The 20054-nt window shown below is 35.4% G+C and overlaps 1 protein-coding gene across 1 annotated transcript in view; it reads right to left on the reverse strand.

Moving 5' to 3' along the window:
• LOC148678109 (B-cell scaffold protein with ankyrin repeats-like) overlaps positions 1-20054 on the reverse strand; it is a 114915-nt gene that overhangs the window by 14146 nt on the left and 80715 nt on the right. Inside the window, exons 8-9 of the mRNA XM_088631899.1 lie at positions 3853-3937; positions 2656-2877 (exon numbers count right to left, since the gene is read on the reverse strand). Of these exons, the coding sequence (XP_088488025.1) occupies positions 2656-2877; positions 3853-3937 (307 nt within the window). The remainder of the gene's footprint in view (positions 1-2655; positions 2878-3852; positions 3938-20054) is intronic.

Consider the following 20054-nt stretch of genomic DNA (forward strand, 5'->3'; position numbering starts at 1 on the left):
GTTTAATAGGAAGAAAGCCGATTCCCTAAACCAAAAATTGTGTCCTGTCAAAGTTTGTTTCACACAAAGTTTCTTTTAAGACACAGACACACAATGTCTCTTAAATGACAGATTATGGTTTGGAAGAAAGAAAAAATTCTATTCATGGCACAGACCAAGGAATAATGGTGGTATGGTGGTGGATGACAAGCCTAATTTGAATAGGTGCTACACTAGTTATTACTTTTGTGGCTGCCTATACTTGACAAGTGCAGCTCTCCCTGCCCTTGTTGGGATTAAATCCTGGTTGCATGTGGGCTTCAAGGATGTACAATGCCAAATAACTCTTTCATGCCAAAGGTCCAGTTCCTCTGTTGTGGCAGAGTTTTACGCTGTCTACATTTCAGAGGGGTTGGCGACACATCTGTATCTGGTTTAGAAGTATAAGACTTACAGTACATATACAGTACATATTGAAAAGAAAGGGATAACAAGAGGTATATTAAAAACTTTAACAGAGTTTTATTTTAACAGACCTCACTGAACTCTTCACAGAAAGCACAAAAAGCTGTAAACCTAACAAGATATTCATATGCAGTGCATATAGAGCATGTGGACAATTTCACAGAGGAATATGTAACCCAGGGGCCTCTTTCACCAATCCATTGGGAAGGGAAATCCCAGTCCGAAAACAGCTCCTAAAAAGCCCTCTACTGTATGTGTCCTTTCAGACCCAAATACAAAGAGAAGGAGTAGGGGGGCTCTCTGGTGTTGTGTGGATGTTTTAGAGCAAAAGCAACAGACGAGCCAAATTGAAATAATACTGTTGGTTAAAAATATGTCTCCCACAATAACAGCATGGAATTAGGACAGCCCTAAGAACTCAGAAAGTGTTCAATACAATTATGATAGACTTCTTGTTTTTCGGGGGGGAACTTGTTACTCATCAATAAGCTGTACTTCTATCTTCACCATCACTTTCTATAATACTGTATAACTATAAAAAGTGAAATAAATAGAAGGCTTGCTCTCATTTCTTATGTACTGTACTTATAGTATCTTTGCACAGTCCAGCTGTCAAAGTCTGGTGCCATTGCTCATGTTACTATCTTTTAGGGACTGTTTCCCAGACTATGACGAATTGTTTCTTGATTTATATCTTTAAATTAATTTGTCAATGTGTTTACTATCATACAGTAGTTGTAGTGGTTTACTTGCTTCACCAGTTCTTCTTGAATTGGCCTTTGTTTATGTAAATGTTATGGCAAATTTGGCCTCAGAGTAAATTTATGTGTATCTGAAGTGTATTATTGTGTTCTTGGGAATGTAATCTGGAATTCCCCCTGGTAAGGCTAATGCATTTTTTGAGCTTTTTCCGTTTTGCTTATCTATTTTGTGAGTTTTGGTTTGCTGCCTAAATATGAAAAATAATTTTATTGGCAAATACACATCTACATTAATCACTGTTGCTATGAACAGGTTTGAAAAAATACAAGATATTAACACTGCTGTCAATAGACAATATGCCCCTCGGGGTCTCTGTAATAACTTGGGAAGAAACCCTGGCAAGCATTAAATTATTTTTATTTTAAATGAGAATATTACGACTAGGGAACAAGTAATAGGTTTATTCCATGCTGAAAATGGAAGAAAGAAAACACAATGTTAAGGCTGTGGAGCCTTCTTTGGGTGTGACACCGAAACGTTGTGTTTTCTCTCTTCTCTTTTCAGCATGGAATAAACCTATTACTTGTTCCTTTGCAGCCTACGCATGCTGACGCAGCTACCCACCTGAACGACTTCATATTACTACTAGGTTTGTCTCCAAATACTGTACAGTATATGCAACTTTGTCATTATCATGGACACATAACTTCCATGTATTTGTAGAGTGTCAATGTATACAGTAGGTTTTGGCAAGGATGTTTATCATGCAAAAAGGCATACATTTCAAGTCATCGAAGAGGCAAAATATAATTGATATTATTACAAATAAATGATAAATTCAGACCTTGTATAAGGTTGGTTCATTGCATCAGGTTAGGAGAGGAAAAAAAACGTTTCCACAGTTTTTTGAAAATTAGTCATTCAAATTAATTTCGAAAATTCAAATTTTCAAATTGGTTGAAAACTAGTCATTTTTAATCGCAGTCAGAGCAATCGATTCCAGTAGGATAACTAATTTAAAAATGGGATCATCGTTCAACTACTGTAAAGCTCTGTTTAATCGCATTGTAGAATGCCATTTTAATTAACATTGAACTAAATTCTTTGATTTTTACTGTTTAGGTCTGTTTATGTATGCCTGAGCCTTTTTCATGGGAAGCTGTAGGTAAATGTCTTTTGTGATACAGCCTTTATTGTGACACACTGTGCAGCAAGGATTCTTCTCAGAGAACTAGAAGTAATAAAGCAGACACATAAATGATTTAAGTTTCTTAACAGTACTAGTCAGATGGAACATTACTCTTTTTAAATTATTTAAGCTGCAGAAATTGAACATTTAAAAGCTCAGCTAGTTCAGAAAAGTGAGGGGGTTTAGTTTCTGAGCGTAAAACGAGCCTGTTAAGGGATACTCACTGGCAGAACATGGTGTTCTACACAGATGAAGGCAATGAGAGGATGGATTAAACAAACACAAACAGAAAAGATGGGGAAGCACTTTCAGAGGCTTACCTTGTGCTATAAATGGTGTACTGTCTTCCTTGACCGGAGATGCATCAGGTCTTGGGGTTGGGGCAGGTGGGCGGTTAATTATTGACATTGATTTGTTTGAGACCAGAATCGTATCATACTCTTCATCATTGCCTCCAAGGGGAGCATAAGGATCTTCATCTTCATCTTCCTGAACATTTTCTTCTTCTGTTTTTTGTTGAATATCATCTCCCTTGTTGTTTTCTGACCCCAAAATGCAAATTTAGTTAGGGTACAAGCGAACATGAACAAATATATACAGTATATACTGTATATTAGATAACAATGTTAAGACAGTTGCAGCATTTACAGTATATCATCCATCCAGTTAGTTTTTGATTGAAACAATTATCTCAAGGATTAAAAGGAAGTGATATTTGTCAGTATATACAGTACAGTATTTAAATAATGTACATTTTTTAATGTGCTAAGTGCTAAATTTGTCACACGCTGTGCGCAGGTCTGTTGCTTTCCTGGTACAGTATAAGTATACATTACTGTATCACATTTACTGTATAAGATGTTGTAGGATTCTTAAAAAGCAGAGACTAAAGAAGTTGTTTGTCAACTACTCATGGATGAAAAACATTACAGAATAAGGATGTGGTGCTCATTCCCTGTCCCTAATGCATCAAACACAAAAAGAAAAAACACAATAGTTAACCTACAGTGTGCATTGCAGTCTTTTAACTAGGGCTCTGAGTGACCACTTGTGTTCTTTTAACTTGGACTCTGAGTGACCACTTGTGTTCTTTAAAGTGGACTCTGAGCCTCTATTTTAGTTTGTTTTTATGTATATATTTCATGTATAGATATAGAATTTGCTTGAATATTCCTAGAATTGTTGTAGTTGTAGGGGTTTTGATTGTGTTTTTGTCATCTCCTGTTTGGGAGTGGGTTGCTATTGTAGAGATGGATGGGTGGGGGTGGTTGGCTTAGTTTTGCTCTAATTTTCAATTACAATTTTTTGATTGTTGATAAAAATAATTATTAATATTTAGAAATAAGTAATTAGGACTCTTAGTACCCACTTGTATTCTTTTAAATATGACTCTGAGTGAGCAATTGTGTTCTTTTAACTAGGACTCTAATTAACCACTTCCATATTGAAGCTTTTTATAAAATAGTATTATTGTTTTTATTACCTAAATTGAAACATTTACTGTATGATACACTTACTTTCATGATTCGCAGGGTCCAACCCCGTCAGCCCACAAATACTACTGTCTTCATTTTCTTCATTTCTGCTGCTCTGTGTCATATCCTACAATGAGAAATAGGCTCTTAGACACAAAAGCATAAATGTTGCTTTAATAGCACAACCTGCATTACTGGGGACATTTCTATGGAGCTTTACAGCAAAGTACACTGTTAATGCTTTTCTGTTTCCTAAGTACAGGTGCTTAGTTGGATTAACTCACTGAATACCAAGCCTTGCAAAAAAGAAAAACACAACGAAAAAATCCAGGGACAAATGCTTCCAAAGCATTTAGGTGACTCAGGCATGACAAGAGATTCAAAAATACACAGAGGGTCAAATGAAATGTATCAATCTATGCATTTGTGTTTGTGGAAAAATAAAGTATACAGATTTTGGATTTAATTACATGTGATTGGTGTCATTTTAATAAACTGATCATTCAGTGTGAGATGATTTGCTGAGTAAAGGTGAAGGTGAAGAGGTGACCTAACTCGCAGAATTCCAACCCTTGTAAAAATAAAAAGGGAAGAACACAGAGAGGGAGCCCAGATTGTGAAGAGAACAGCACGTCTGTGCCAACATGGGAGCCAACTACAGTAACAAGGCTGACGCAAACATAAAGAATGATAATTATTTGTTTACAATATAGACCAATGAATAAGGAGGTTCTGGTGTAATGGACTGGACAGGAGTCCAGTTCAGAAGTTCAACTCCTCTTGTAGTGAAGTGCTGGGATGTCACTGACATCCTGTGGAATCATCCTAACATGACAACAATCCAGCAGGACAATGCATGCCTTCCTGCAGCTCATGTAAAAACATGTTCTTAAAAGTTGTGAACATTACAGTTATGCTTAATATGCCCTACGTGCTGGACTTGAGTGCCACTGAGAATCAGTGGGATGAGCTTTGGAAACACATGGCTTCTATGGCTCAGAGACCTGTCTGTTACTGGCACATGCTTATATCCCAACCAGCATTTATCCCTCATCTGTGTTCTTGGTTTTCCATTTATTAACCAATTCGAAGTCCAGATACATACTTCCTTGAATGCCTACCACTGGTTTGAAAGTTAATCTTATATGAGGAACTTCTCCAAAAACTTTCTAAATATACCAAATACCAAATATGCAGTACCATCATATGCACTGTTTCTTTCCATTCCTGCTGTTGCTTCATTCAAACTTCAACTTATTGGTTTATAATTAATTACATTTTGTCACCCTTTTTATGGAAGGGTGCTCCATATGCGACTTTTCAATCAAAAGTAACTACCTCTATCTTGAGTGAGTGTTGTAATAGATTTAGAGGCCTATGCATAAAATATTGTTTCCTTATGTAGAATACAACTAGTTCTTGTAATAACTATGACTTTTCTAGGCTAATATTATTTAACTTGTCCTTGCTGCAAACAGTAGAATTAATCTAATATGTATATGCATGCAATTTAAACATATTTTCCCAAAAATCTTTTTTGGTCTAAGCTTAAAATATTCAGTTAACCCTTAATCAGTTCTAGAATGACATTAATTGGCAACCAGTCTTTCCTCCCCTTTACTGTATGTTGACTCTAAGACAGAAATATATTTATTACAGCATAATGAGCACAAATGAGAACAATATTCCAAGTAAAGTCTAAAGAATACATTGTGCAATTTCAGCCCTGTATTTGAATTCTACGATTTTCATTAATTAAAATAAACATTTTACTTCCTTTGTTTTCCTTTGTTCACCAGGTTTTCCAGAACTTTAAGGGCCATACAAATGAGAAAGAATTTAGAACTATAAAATACCTGGTCCAGTTTTGTTTCTGTATTGGTGAGCGTCAGTTCAACTATTTTCCAGTCGGTTTTCTTAAGCGTTTTGAAACTCCCTTGTTAATAATATGTAAATAATACCTGTCATTTCTCTGAATGCAATTCACATACTGTATTTCATTTAGCCAAAGGCAATTGGCTTGACTTAAGCATTCTTAGTTTGTGCAGCACCTAGTTCTCTGTTATAGTTATCTGGTAGTATTACTCATAACATCAGGAGTCTTTTTTTTTAGCTTAAGGCATATTAATTTCTTCTCATGTAAAGACCACTGCAACCAAATTGTTCACTGAATTTATTTTCATCTCTAAGAATTCACATAATTTGTTCACACAGTTCAATAAGACTTTGAAAATAAGACAGTGAGGCCATTACAGAACATTAAAAATTGTAGAAAAAATACTTGATTGCCATGGATCACTAGCATCACATAATAAAGTATAGCATGATTGTATTACAGGAAACTGTTAGTAGAAAGTGATAGCTGGCACATTTCTGATCATGTAGAATGGATTTTTCTGTCACACTCATCTTCCATGATGAATAAACCCATCTGTATTAGACATACGATACCTGTTGCTTTAATATGTTACAGTATATGCATAGGAGATGAATACAGAAATGAAAAAAACTCACTTCTCTGAAGTTTAGTGTCCAAATCAATTAGAGACTCAAATGTGACTGTCTACAGTTTCCCAACTTATACTGTAATTTCATTTAATAAGTTCATGAGAAATAAATGTCAACGATCTGTTACCTGACACACATTGACCTGGGCACTTTTCAGGAGGAGGCCTTTTCCTCATCTTTGTCATTTGCACATACTGTAGAATTCCCTCAGTAATCTTCAACCTACAGGTACTGTATGTTGTACAGGATCCTTGTCTCTTAAGCTACTGTTTATTCATTTTTCAAACACCAAACTGTTAAAAATATAGGACCAAGTTTTATTGTTTAACTTTGAGTACTCAACTAGATGTCAGCACTTACTAAAATTAACTTATTTTATTACACCCCCATGTATAATTCTTTATCTATATGGGAATATGATATGCCATGTCATCTACTGAAGCCTTTAGGTTTACTGTATTTTCTGTGGTATCTGTGTTATTTAAATCACCCAGTAAAATTCTTAATTTTTAAAGACAAACTCTATATATTACAGATGCTTTATACTGTACATCATCAATTATGATGTATAATGGAAAATGGTGCGTCGGTCTATATACTGTATATATGCAATGTGTATCTGAGTGGTCTTGAGTGCAACGTGGTGGTCAATATTTCTGTAACCTTCTGTGCTTGACAATGCTGCACACATATTTACAGTACATATGAAGTATGATGTCACCCCATATGTAGGAGAATCATGATTCTTCTTTTGAAAAGAAGAAAATCTGCCCTGTCAAGATGTAATCAAAATTTCAGGTCTTCATATGGTAAATCTAAAAAGTAAGCCCAGTCCTCTGTGTCATCTTATGTAACTGAAATAAATAACCATGTGTTATGATGAGACAAATATAATAATACAATCTTATTCATGATTGCCTTTCCAGAACCGAAAGCTCTGTACAATACCACAGATGTAGTATATTATGACAAAAGAACAAAAGAAATAAAGCAAACTGAAACCAGGAGCCGGACTAAATTACGTATTCAAATATTTCCGAAAAGATACATCTTTAAGTATGGAAAATGTTGACAGTCATATCTGAGTCTCTTACTGTATGAATTTGGGTACTAAACTCCAGAGATTCAGGTCTGCACATGAGAAGACTATCACTGGTTAAGAAGGAGTGAATCTGCAGATCTGAGGTTTATAACTATACTACACTTGAGCAGTAAGTCCTAAAAATAATTTGGAGCTAGACAATTCACTTACTTATAGATAAACTGGAAAACCTTTTAGTCCACTCTACTGTACATTTCACAAGGTATGTTTTGCAAAGTATGGGAGTTATGTGCTGATGCTTAGTAATTTTAATTAGTCCATTGAATTTGGAACATATCATACCACAGTATTTAGTACCTTAGAAGATGCCCCGATGGCACTACAGTAGTTTAATTTTTATTAAGTAAAAACATATAGCATTGTTTTTGTTTCAGACATGCAGTGTATAGGCCTTAACCAAAGAATGTTAACCAGCTGTAAGAAATATGCCTTCAGTCCAGAAAAAGAAGGATATGAAGTGATACAGAGTCAGAAACCATCAACAAAGAACAAGAGACAGTTCTCCTGCCAATCTCGTCTTGGGGTACAAATACAGTATGGCACTTGAGTCTTTCCTTCCCAGTACCCCTTCACCAACCCCTCTGCCACCTCCAATGCTGTGACACTTGGGTCTTTTTGTAGGGGATTGTGAATGCTACAACCACAAGACAGACTGACTGACCTGCGTTAAGAAACAAACATTTTCTTTTCATTGAATGCACATTCATTACTTGTTGGGTTACTGTTTATCTTCTGAATTAATTTTTTATGTTGGAAATGATGAGCTCTCTTGTACACAACTATACAAATAAGCACAGAATTAACTGACTTAATGTCAATCTTAGAATAAAAATCTGAATATACTGTATAATGCATTAATGTTGCACTGAGTTGGCATTAAATTTGAAAATAAGAGGGTGTCATCCTTTGGTGTGCTAAGTGACAAGTTATTGATAGCAATGTGATTAGAAATGGCAGAAGACTAAACAAATTCATACACTGTCACTGTGCAAGGAAAATAACATAGTGCCAATCCCATCTATTCAAATATTGAATTTTTGCGAAAAAATACCATAATAAATATTGAAGCGACTCATGACTGCAAAGCTGTTTTGAGTGCTTTCATATAAACCAATGGAAAATGTTTTCACATGGCATCTACTGTATCTAAAAGATAACTATCTTTAGCGTCGTGAGTTTACAGATCTCAAAATATATGTACAAAATATATGCAAAGCAATATATTTGTGGCTACATAGCTGAGATCACTCATTGAAAATTATTATATCAGATCAATTAACTCAGATAAGATATGTATCAATAGAGCAACACTGTACATTAAATCAGTTTTAGCTCTGGAAGGAGCACACTCTACTAAATCTCTGTTTTCTAAAAAAAAATGAAAAAAATGGTCTGAAGCTGCAGTTTTACCAACATGAAATGTTGCATAAGCTTACAGTTTAAGGGGGCTAGGTGTGGTGATGTGGGTAGTGTTGCTGCATCTTCTACCCCCAAATTCACATTAGATTTCTCCATGTCTTTGTTTTCCTTCCTGTTTCCAAAAGGCTTGATAAGCCAGGTTTGATGACCTGCTAAATCCCTTTCCTTTCTCTGTGGCTCTTGGGTGTCCCTTTTGGGAGGAGACCAGGGACATGATCTTGGCTCATCCTTGCACACTGTCCTTCACATACAGTACAAGCTCCAGCTTGCTGTGACTCTTACTAGGGAATCACTGAATCATCAACGGAACTGATGGATGGAAGTTTAAATTATAACCACAAGATATAAACTCTGTGCAATATATCTACTTCCATTAAAGATATGGTGTATTAAGCACAATTATAGTATTTTGGTTTGCCGTTAAGCCTTTGTGTTTCAAATAACTTTTGTAGTTGCTCTACTCACATGTTGTTCACCTAACTGAATGTTTATGTGTTTAGAAAATGTGTTTATTAACCCTTCGGTTCTAGAATATGGCTAGATATAGAACATTGCTGAGTCTTGCTGACAGGCTGAAGAATCCAAGTCAAAACAGCTCCGTGGGGCTCAAAGCAAGAGGAAGATAGCTGAAGTGCTTTGGAGGAAACTGGAACACAAGGAGAAAAAACAGACGTGCGAATATGCAAAAATATGCAAACTCCCAACCTCAGGTCAAGACCACAAACAAAGACCCAAGAGTGGTGAAGTAGCAGCATTAATCAACACGCCTACCTTAAAACTACCTAAAATATATATTTTATATTTATATTACAGCTATGAATTGAAATAATTAATTGGCTCTGATTCCTTTTGTTCTTTAAACTTAAAATGCATGTGTATCCCTTTCCAATACTGATTAGGTTAATATGTCTGTATTACTTTCATATTAATTGATATACCAAAGCATGGACACACATAGACAGACAATCTTTGTTTGAAATGATAAACAAATGATCAGGTGCGGCATCATTCATTAAGATTTTAATGAAATATGTATCAGTATACCCTCACTGTGTCACATGCTCTACAAAATTCAAAAATACAGTTTGAATGATGCTTGTAAGCACCAACAGTAACTGGTAATCACTGGATTATGGAACATAAAAACATTTCAGATTTTCCTATTTGTTTTACAGTTTCACTTAACACTTTGTAAACCACTGTGAAAACTCCAATCGTATCTGATAAAGCTCACCATGTACAGTAGTGTAAATTACAATGCACTTTAATGAAGCGAAAACTATTCATGTGGCACAGTTTAATGATAAAATACTTAAAAGTACATGTCTGAAAGAAATATTTGAGCTGTGTTTAGGATTAAGTAAAATGTAATTGTACATTTTTAGCTGTGATCAAAATGAAAAGAACACCTCAAAATTATGCATATTCAACTTAAAAAAACTCTTTTCTTTGTGCTGTTACTTAGCAACTATGCAATTCAATTCTAATAACTGCTCTTACCCTGTTGTTCAATATTAATAATGCACATTATACATTTGGTAATATTAATATATTCAAACATGTATAATGGAGTTTTTTTCGTTTTTTTAAGCAGGAAGTATTCAAAGATGAATGAGACTTGCTAATTATTAATCACATCTGTAGAGTATTCAAAATAATACTTTGATGTGGCACTGAAGAGTCTGTAACCACAGACTTGGGCTTCCAAACGTAGTTTCTTTACCTTACAATGATTAACTATTCAAATATTCATTCCCACGTCCTGTTCCTTTCACTCCTCTTCATCCTTGACAATTTATAGCAAAATATTAGTTACTGAAGACAAACTATTTCCTTAAAATCAATAAGGATATGTACTTACAGTAGCAAGAATCTACAGTATGAGATTCAATTAATGCAGATTATGCAGTATTTCTGTATTTTCATTAACCTTTGCTCCTATGCACTTTATCTTCCTGATTTAGCATTAATGCAGTTTCAAATTGTTATATAAAAAGATGGAAACCTAATATTTGAAACAACAAGTGGATCTTATTTAAACACATTTACTGTTAATTGTTATGCTTAGACTCACTATGCAAGTAGACTTTTTGCTCAATTTCAATGATAGAATACAACAAATACGTTCAATACTGAGCTGTATAGTTTTCTGTCCTCTATATCTTTTTACTAGTGCTGATAATGCTTTGTCATTCAAATTAGCCTTTTCTGGAACTCCAGTTATCTCAGACACAGGATTTTTTTTGTTGCTCTTTTGTCATTCATTTTACTCTTTATAAAAATTTACTGTAAGTATGATCAAGGGGTAACATCAGCATTATTCTTATTTAACTAAAATATCCTGATTAACTTTTTATCTTTTATTCATCCTGCTCATCTCCTGCTGGATACCTGTGTTGTAATATTCTCCTCAGCCAACTCTCTTATTCCCTGCTCTGCACCATCTCTGCTCACCTCCTGAAGCCTCCCAAACACTTGCTCATTTGGACTTTACCTATAGCAGAATCTACCAATTGTATTTAAGTAAAAAATATGTTATTCATAACAATGCCTTTCTGATAATCACTCAATCACAGGGGTAATATCCATTGACAGGAAAATTGCTAACATATTGCCTATTCATAATAAGCGTGACAAAGCTCAATTAAGTATCTATAAACCCATATGTTTTAACATATCTATTGCTTGTTATTTTATGAAAACAATAATTAGACTAGGTGGCATCTGCATGACAATGTAAGAAATAGTATAGATATAGATTTTAACTAATGTTAAAGTTCTTTGAACAAGCAATTGCAGCAATAGATAGAAAGAGACCATAGAATACAGTATATTTTAGATTTTCAGAAGACTGTTGATAAAGTTGCTTATAGATTATTGATTCTCAAATTAAAGATGGTAAGCATTCAAGACAATACACATATTTTGATTGAGCAATGGTTAAAGGATAGAAAATAGAGAGCTGAATTTATAAGGAATTAATTCTCACACTGGGTGATGTGATCAGTAAAGTACCACAGGGATCTGTATTAGGACCACTTCACTTTCTAATATATATTAATTATCTAGTTTTGGTTATAGACAGTAAACTAATGAAGTTTGCAGATAATACCAAACTAGGAAACAAAGAATGTAAAAGCTGTGAAGGAAATTCAATACTGGGCAAACATTTGGTAGATGGTTTTCAATGTAATAGGTGCGGAGTGTTACATTCAGGTAGCATAAGCATAAACTAAATAAAAGACTATGAGGAAAAGTGATCCAACTACAGTATTTAAAATTCTTCAAGTCATTGACACAACCCACCTGTTCTTGTTTAGCACCATAGGTACTTGTTTACACAAAGGTTCATAGTAAGCTGGAACCAGCCACCCAGCCATGATGTGGAAGCTGATAGCCTGGCTGCTTTCAAGAAATGGCTAGATAAGATCCTCAGATCAAGTACTGTAGCTAACAACCCAATAAGCTGTGTGTCAAATGGCTGCCTCTTGTTTATAACCGTATGTTAATAAAACTCTAAGATTATCCACGTATTCTTTCCGGATTAAGATTCCTGGGCTTTTAAAAATGAACATATAATTGATAAGTACCTCTTTATGTAATTGAACAAGTTATAGGTTTATTCCATGCTGAAAAAAAAGAAGAAAGAGAACACAACGTTTCGGCCGTGGAGCCTTCTTCAGGTGTCTTGTTCCTTTGTAGCCTACGCATGCTGACGCAGCTACCCACCTGAACTCTTTATGTAATTGACTGCCTAAGGGTCACTGATTCATCCACACTCACAAAGTGCAATAGAAATAGTACTAAACAGTGCACTTTGTAGCAAACGTATGCATAAAACAGACTTCAGCAAAAAGAATTGTTTGCTGTAATTTCACTGTAATGCATGAAAAATCAAAATGACTTTTATCACAGCCTTAGTGTAGCGTTCTATTGCCCTGCATCATAGATCTGCTTACTGATTTGTCAGAAGTGTCAATTAATATAAAGATTTAATTTAGTAGTGCCCATCTGCAGCACATTGCTTAGTATGAACAAAGCAATCCTCCCTTGCCTGAAGGTTAATCTGTTAACTTAAAATAACTTCTTCAGGTCCCCTGGATAATAATGGATTTTATTATGTAACTGAAGAATCAATTTGATTAAAAACAGAGAGACCTGTATCTGTAGAAAAAGAGGTGGAGATCCATGTTGTACAGCATTTCTCAGATCCAACAATAATAACTAACTTTAAAACGGTACACTACTAATAGTACTATAGAATTGTTATAAAACATCAAATAGGACATTCTAATGGTTATAGTTCATAAACCTAAATTATTATATCAGAGTGAAAGCCTGCAGGAGATGATTGTTCATTCTGTTGTTTTTGTTTCAGTAGTTTGGTTACATTCTAATGATGATTAAATTAGCTGATAAATACTATGTAAAGGAATAGCATACTGTACTTAGAGTAATTCTGCAGTTTTAATGGTTAACTCATCAGCCCCTAGCCATATGAAACTGATGTTGATGCAGATGTGACCTTTATTTTATGTAGTTAGTTCTGATATGCAATGACTTGGAAGATCACTGGTAGATAATGTAGTGATTGAGGAGCATGTATGATGGAAGCAAACAGAGGAGAGTCAGAGAACATGTGGTAGTATAGCCAACAAACCCTAGAGCAGCTGAGACTGGAATTCTGTAGTGGTTAGTGGAAGACACTATGGTGACTCAGGAAGATTCTTCACAGAAGGTGAATAGGAACCAGAAGTGAGTCACCACTTACTGAAGTTGGCTAAAACTCAATGAATAAGACATACTGTATCACCTGTGTTTGTAGGTGGAAACCTGGGAAGGGAAGAGAGTGTACAGTCAACACTGCACCAGTTGGATGCCAGCAGAGTGGGGGGGGAGGGGGGGGTAAGTGGGGAAGAAGCCATAGTTGTGGCAGCTTGTGCAGGAACTTCTGTGCAGGAACCAGGGACAGGGGACAGCAAGGGCTGCAAACAAGGAGTCCTGACTCAGTAGTGGGTATCAGTGACCAGGGGGACTGGGCAGAGGGAACAGCAGAGATGGGGCTATTGGTGCAGTGGATTGGAATGAAGACCAGGAATGGAGAGAAAGGGAGAGAGGGAGAGAAAATAGCATTTTTGTTTTTCTGAAGGGAGAGGATTTTTACATCAAAGGAACTGGAAGAAAAGATCACATCCCACGAGCAGGGAGCCAGTTGTTTCACATGGAGATATTGAAGTTGAAGAGCTGTAAGAGCTGCTGTTCAAAAAGATGCAAGAAAACAACACCTATCCTGGCTTGGAGGAGGGTAGCACTCGATAGGGTCTAGCACTACCAAAATGCTAAGTACCACAAAAGATAAACAGAGTTGTGGATAACTGGCCAGTATTTATAGTACCTTAGAAAGCAGAAGTACGAGATCGGAATTTGTCCTCCCTCTGAACTTTTGTTTACTAACACCTTTAATGGATTTTGTTCTTTAAAATTGAAATGAATTATTTTAGGTTTCAAAGATTGGAAAAAAAACTCTTACCTACTATGCTGTTTATTGTTTAATTTCACACTTAACTTCACACTTTCATACTTAAAATCTGTCAGGATCACAAGGTTGTTTGGAAGAACTCAGTTCAAAAGTAAAAACTATAGCAAAAATAAGTTTGATCCTGGTTAATCATAGCAACTGTAACATAGATTACATCCAGTCTTGTTTAACCTGTTATGAACACTGTACTGTATATCACATAAAATGCACCTTCTGAAATGCAGTGATTATCAAACCAAAGAAAACCATTACATATGATGAGTCAATGCATGTGTTACATAGTTATGCTGATTAACATGTTCTGAGGATAATTCTATCAAGCAACATTTTGCAGAGGGAGCAAAGCAAATAATTTTCTTTAAATGAACTTGCAATCTGTTTAGCTCAGCCACTCTGGTATGATTAAATTGCTTGGATACACCACATTAGACAAGCATGAAAGGCCACAGAACCCCCATAAGGTCCTTTAAACAACAGCTCAGATTTAAACAAATAATTAAATTAATCATTCTAATGACCCCTTTGTGGAGAGAAGAAAAGCGATCTCATAATGACCCTTAGCCCATAGCACCATTTTGCTGTGCTTTCTTTGAAATGCTAGCAGCTTTCTGGCACTTGCCATGTGGGGGAGTTTATGAAATAAAGTTTACTATTGTGTGACACTCTGCATTTGGCAAGCACATGTGAAAGAAGCATTGAACAGCACTCTGATAAAAGTCACCTCTTTATAAACAGGTTTCTTCGATGAGAGAGATAAAGGGATTGCTTTACAACACATTTGTCAACAACATTTACATTTACAAGACACTAAAATACATAAGATGCTACTTCTTTTAAAATGTTGGATCCATCCTGGATAGGTTTAAGTTAGAGTACTGTCACGATCGTAAGCCCCTCCTCTTCCTTGTTTGTCTTTGATTTTTTGCACCTGCCTCCGGTTCCAGCCCCCTTCCTATAAAAGCCAGATGCCTACCAATCTGGGCTCAGCTTTGGAAACCCGCAAGCCCAGGAGAGGCTTGACAGCATAGGCTTCACAAAGGCGTCCTGACCATCAGGGTCCGGGCCTTGGAGCGCCTGGCCCCGTTACTCCTTTTTATTCCCCCAGCCCTTCGCTGGATCCCGCTCCGGCTTTTAAGTCCTGTCTTGTCTGTCTTGGATTGGATTACCCGGCTCTGGACTTTTGCTTTCACTGGATTCCCTACAGACTCCCTTTGGACTTGTTTGCCTTGGCCACCCCCCCGAGCACCACACCCCCCTGTTCTTCCAGCCCTGATCCTAGTCTTCCTTCCCCATGCTTGTTGCACTCCCTTCCGGATTCTATCGTCTGCATAGGGTCCTGAAAAATGCTTTGTGACAAGTACCAAGTAATATGCTACTCAAATATCATTATAACCAATAGTAATGATCATGACTATGATATGAATGTACTTAATAATAAATTGAGTGGATTGAAACAAATCACAACACACAAACAAGACTTCTAGATTGTACAGTATAGATAGATACTTTATTGATCCCGTGAGGGAAATTGCAGAATTTGGTATGTGTACAGTATATGGTATATATTAGCCTGAAATTTAAAATGTGTGAATTATTAGTTTAAATGTTGCAGAGTTAGGATGCATTTAAATGTTTAGACTTGGGTTAAATTTTTTTTACATTCTTTATTACAAGAATTTTGCATTATTTAGACTTTTCCCAGGCTATTTGCTTTTATAGAATACAAAATTTAGTGCATGCGTTAAAAGACTTATTTCTAAAGAGATCCTGAGTGCTCTATAAAGTTTTTTGTTCTTTAAATATTTTGTTATTATTTTATTATGGCTATTAATAAAGTAGGAACACACTTTACATATTTCCATATTTGCTAAGGTTACAAGAATAATTCGAATGCCATTCTAATGTCCACAAAAAATAAGACAAATATGCACTTGTCCTATTTCTGCTGCCTTTTCTACTGTGGTATATTTTATTACAATCTCGTCAAGGGCATCTGACTTACACATTATTTCAAATAATATAATTTACCAACACCAACTTTATACTGACCTTAATATTGTGTATATTAAAGCATTTTTGTTTTTAAAAAATACTTAGTTCATTTGACATTTCAATATTTTTTGTAAAGGTAGTTTTAACACATTCCTCATTTGCTTTTCACATGTTCAGTACTGTATGCCAACCACAAAATTAATGAAAATATTCAGGCATTATGACACTCTTGAATTTTATTTAAAAGATCTTTTAAAAGTGCCTGCTTACCCCAAAAATAATATTGTCGGAACATCTCGAACTAAAAAAATGTGGGTTCAAGTCCAAGATTTCCAAAATTACTTCAGCTGACCCAGATGGTAGAAATGGTGTGCAATATTGCTTGTGGTAACCCTGTAATGGACTATTGCCCATCAAGGGAGGTTCACATTCTCTCTCGCTCTGGAACCCTAAGTTAACTTGAAAGCTTTCTGTAAATTGACAAGCTTTTTGAGTTAAGAACAGACTTCAGTACCTCTTTATTCTATTTTTTGAACCTGACCTTTCATGCTTTTTGCTTTAGTGGCTTAACTGTAAGATACTAGTTTAGTTGAAAGGCTGTTTTTTCATATAATCCATTTCAAATGCATTGTCACAATTTTGGCAGGCACAGCAGGGTTTATTTGTTCAGTTGTCTGTAAAACCTTGTAAAAAACTTCAGAGAGAAATTCTAACATTTAAGAGGAAGCTAGCTCCAGGAGTCGGTGCAACAGTCACAGGCTGTTAATGATTGCGTTAAATGGGCAGGCGAGCATCCTGTGTTACAGATATTTTACGTCACAAGAAATAACGACTGCAATTCAAAACATGATTTATGAACATTTTTTTGGAAGAAGTAGGCAAAAAGAGTTTGGGCTTAACCCACTTAGCTGGGGGACAAGTACATGACTGTAGAATGAGATAGGACCCCCCAGCACAGTCAAATTAGCCAAAGATTGTTGCAAAGGTTGAGATGTGGGAGGGGGAGGGATGCAAAAGAAAAATGAATGTGAATGCGAAAGAGAGGGGCTCACAGTGATTTCTATAACATTATGTCATGAAGGATTACGATCTAGAGCAGTAGATATGAAGGGGAATTTGGTTGCTGTTATTCCTTCCAAATGTTCTTTACAAACTCCATTCAACAAGAATAGAAATCAAAATTGAAATAAAAGTCAAAATGCTACAGTGTAAATTTTAGCCTTGTTAATGTTGCAAGATTTTCTTATTTTTATTACTTTTATTCTTCACCTACTTTTATTCTTCTATTGGAAGAAGACTTTATAAGCAATGATACATCAGACGGAGGCAGTACCAGGGATAATATTTGAAATTCATGGCAACTCTGTACATTAAATATTTGTCCAAATCCAAAATATTGATTGGAAATAGGAAAAGATTAGGTAAAACAGTATACAATGAACAAAATGACAGAATATGAAATGAAATTGTGTTGCTGTTATTAATATCTGGTGCTTGCATGTTTATATTTCATATCTGTTTGATAGTGATTTGTCTAATTGTTTAATGTATTATTTAGTTTTTAATACTTTTCATTTTCCAAATAACACTTTTTAGCTATATTTCAGATGCACATTGGTTTTGGTTGATAAAATGAAAAAGTGTGGTCATTGCTAGAGAAACACAGACCAGGCCCATTCCTTGCAAGTTCTCTATTATATATTGAAAGTCAAAATCCCCCCCAAGGAAGAAACCACTCTACAACCTAACCAAAAATCATCTTATTGCTCTTGCCATCCTCACATTGAGAGCAAAATTGAATTATCTGGGGAGTAAGAAGTCCGTTGGGTTTTAATCTGAAGAGACAGACATACAGGAGTAGAATCACAATTAACTAAAAGGAATCTAGACTTTTTTTCCTTCCTTTGTCCTCTGCAGAAAGAAACTGGCATTTCGACCCACATTACAAACCAAATATACTTATTACAAAGTATACTTTTAGAAATAAAATAATTCAGATTTAAATTTCACTTCCCAATAACCCACCTAAAGATGAATAGAGTTTGTTGCCATGAATGATGCCATGGAATCAGATTTCATTTTGAGAAAATCAAAAATCAAAAATAAGTTTTAAGCAAATATTTGTATTTTAAAGAAATCAACAAATACATACTTATTAGAAACTAGAAATTTAATTCCTCTAACTCTTTGTCACAGATTCAGAGTTTTTTAAATGTTTCTCATTATCTTCCAGTGTAAAGAAATGTCATTACTAACACGAAGGATATTAATTACAACATGGGATTTCTATGCTTATTTTCAGACTCAACATACTGTAATTCACACAAAATCCTTTAAAGCAAATACAAGAGGTAAATTAACAAACATGAACAAACTTCACTTCTGACTGCCTGGTCAAGTTATCTTACTGTACATTATCTAGATATTGGAGGAGGTTGCAGCCAAGCTAATAAAGAATAATGAGTGCATACTGTAAATAGTGCAATGTCTAAATTTAAAAGAGCAGGTCTTTGATACTTTATACTATATACTTTCCATGTTTTTTGCAATATCTTAAACGATACCTTTAAGCAATTATCAATTATTTGATACTTAAGCTACACAGTAGTTTTAAAATTGAAATATATACTATATTTTCAGGATTTATTACAGTTATACAGTTACTAATTAATAAAAACAATGCAAGGCAAAGTTTTCTTTCTGGATCGGTAATGTGGTTTTAAATAAAGTAGAAACCACATTACCACCATATACTGTATAAATTCAGAATGTAATTTTTGTTATTGTTGTGTATCGATAAAATATACAATATTTCAAGCTCCCTAACACTGCCTTCAAAAAATATTCCAATTAAGTTGAACCTCAAGCCTTTCACTTAATGAACATACAGTAAATGAGTGATTCTGGTTAATATTAACTTTCACATTACATATACAGTGCCTTGCGAAAGTATTCGGCCCCCTTGAACTTTTCAACCTTTTGCCACATTTCAGGCTTCAAACATAAAGATATAAATTTTTTATTTTATGTGAAGAATCACCAACAAGTGGGACACAATTGTGAAGTGGAACGAAATCTATTGGATTTTTGAAACTTTTTTAACTAATAAAAAAATGAAAAGTGGGGCGTGCAAAATTATTCGGCCCCCTTGCGTTAATACTTTGTAGAGCCACCTTTTGCTGCGATTACAGCTGCAAGTCGCTTGGGGTATGTCTCTATCAGTTTTGCACATCGAGAGACTGAAATTCTTGCCCATTCTTCCTTGCAAAACAGCTCGAGCTCAGTGAGGTTGGATGGAGAGCGTTTGTGAACAGCAGTTTTCAGCTCTTTCCACAGATTCTCGATTGGATTCAGGTCTGGACTTTGACTTGGCCATTCAAACACCTGGATACGTTTATTTGTGAACCATTCCTTTGTAGATTTTGCTGTATGTTTGGGATCATTGTCTTGTTGGAAGATAAATCTCCGTCCCAGTTTCAGGTCTTTTGCAGACTCCAACAGGTTTTCATCCAGAATGGTCCTGTATTTGGCTGCATCCATCTTCCCCTCAATTTTAACCATCTTCCCTGTCCCTGCTGAAGAAAAGCAGGCCCAAACCATGATGCTGCCACCACCATGTTTGACAGTGGGGATGGTGTGTTGAGGGTGATGAGCTGTGTTGCTTTTACGCCAAACATATCGTTT

The sequence above is a fragment of the Lepisosteus platostomus genome, chromosome 1 (assembly GCF_059453375.1).
Source record: "Lepisosteus platostomus isolate fLepPlt1 chromosome 1, fLepPlt1.hap1, whole genome shotgun sequence".
NCBI lineage: Eukaryota > Metazoa > Chordata > Actinopteri > Semionotiformes > Lepisosteidae > Lepisosteus > Lepisosteus platostomus.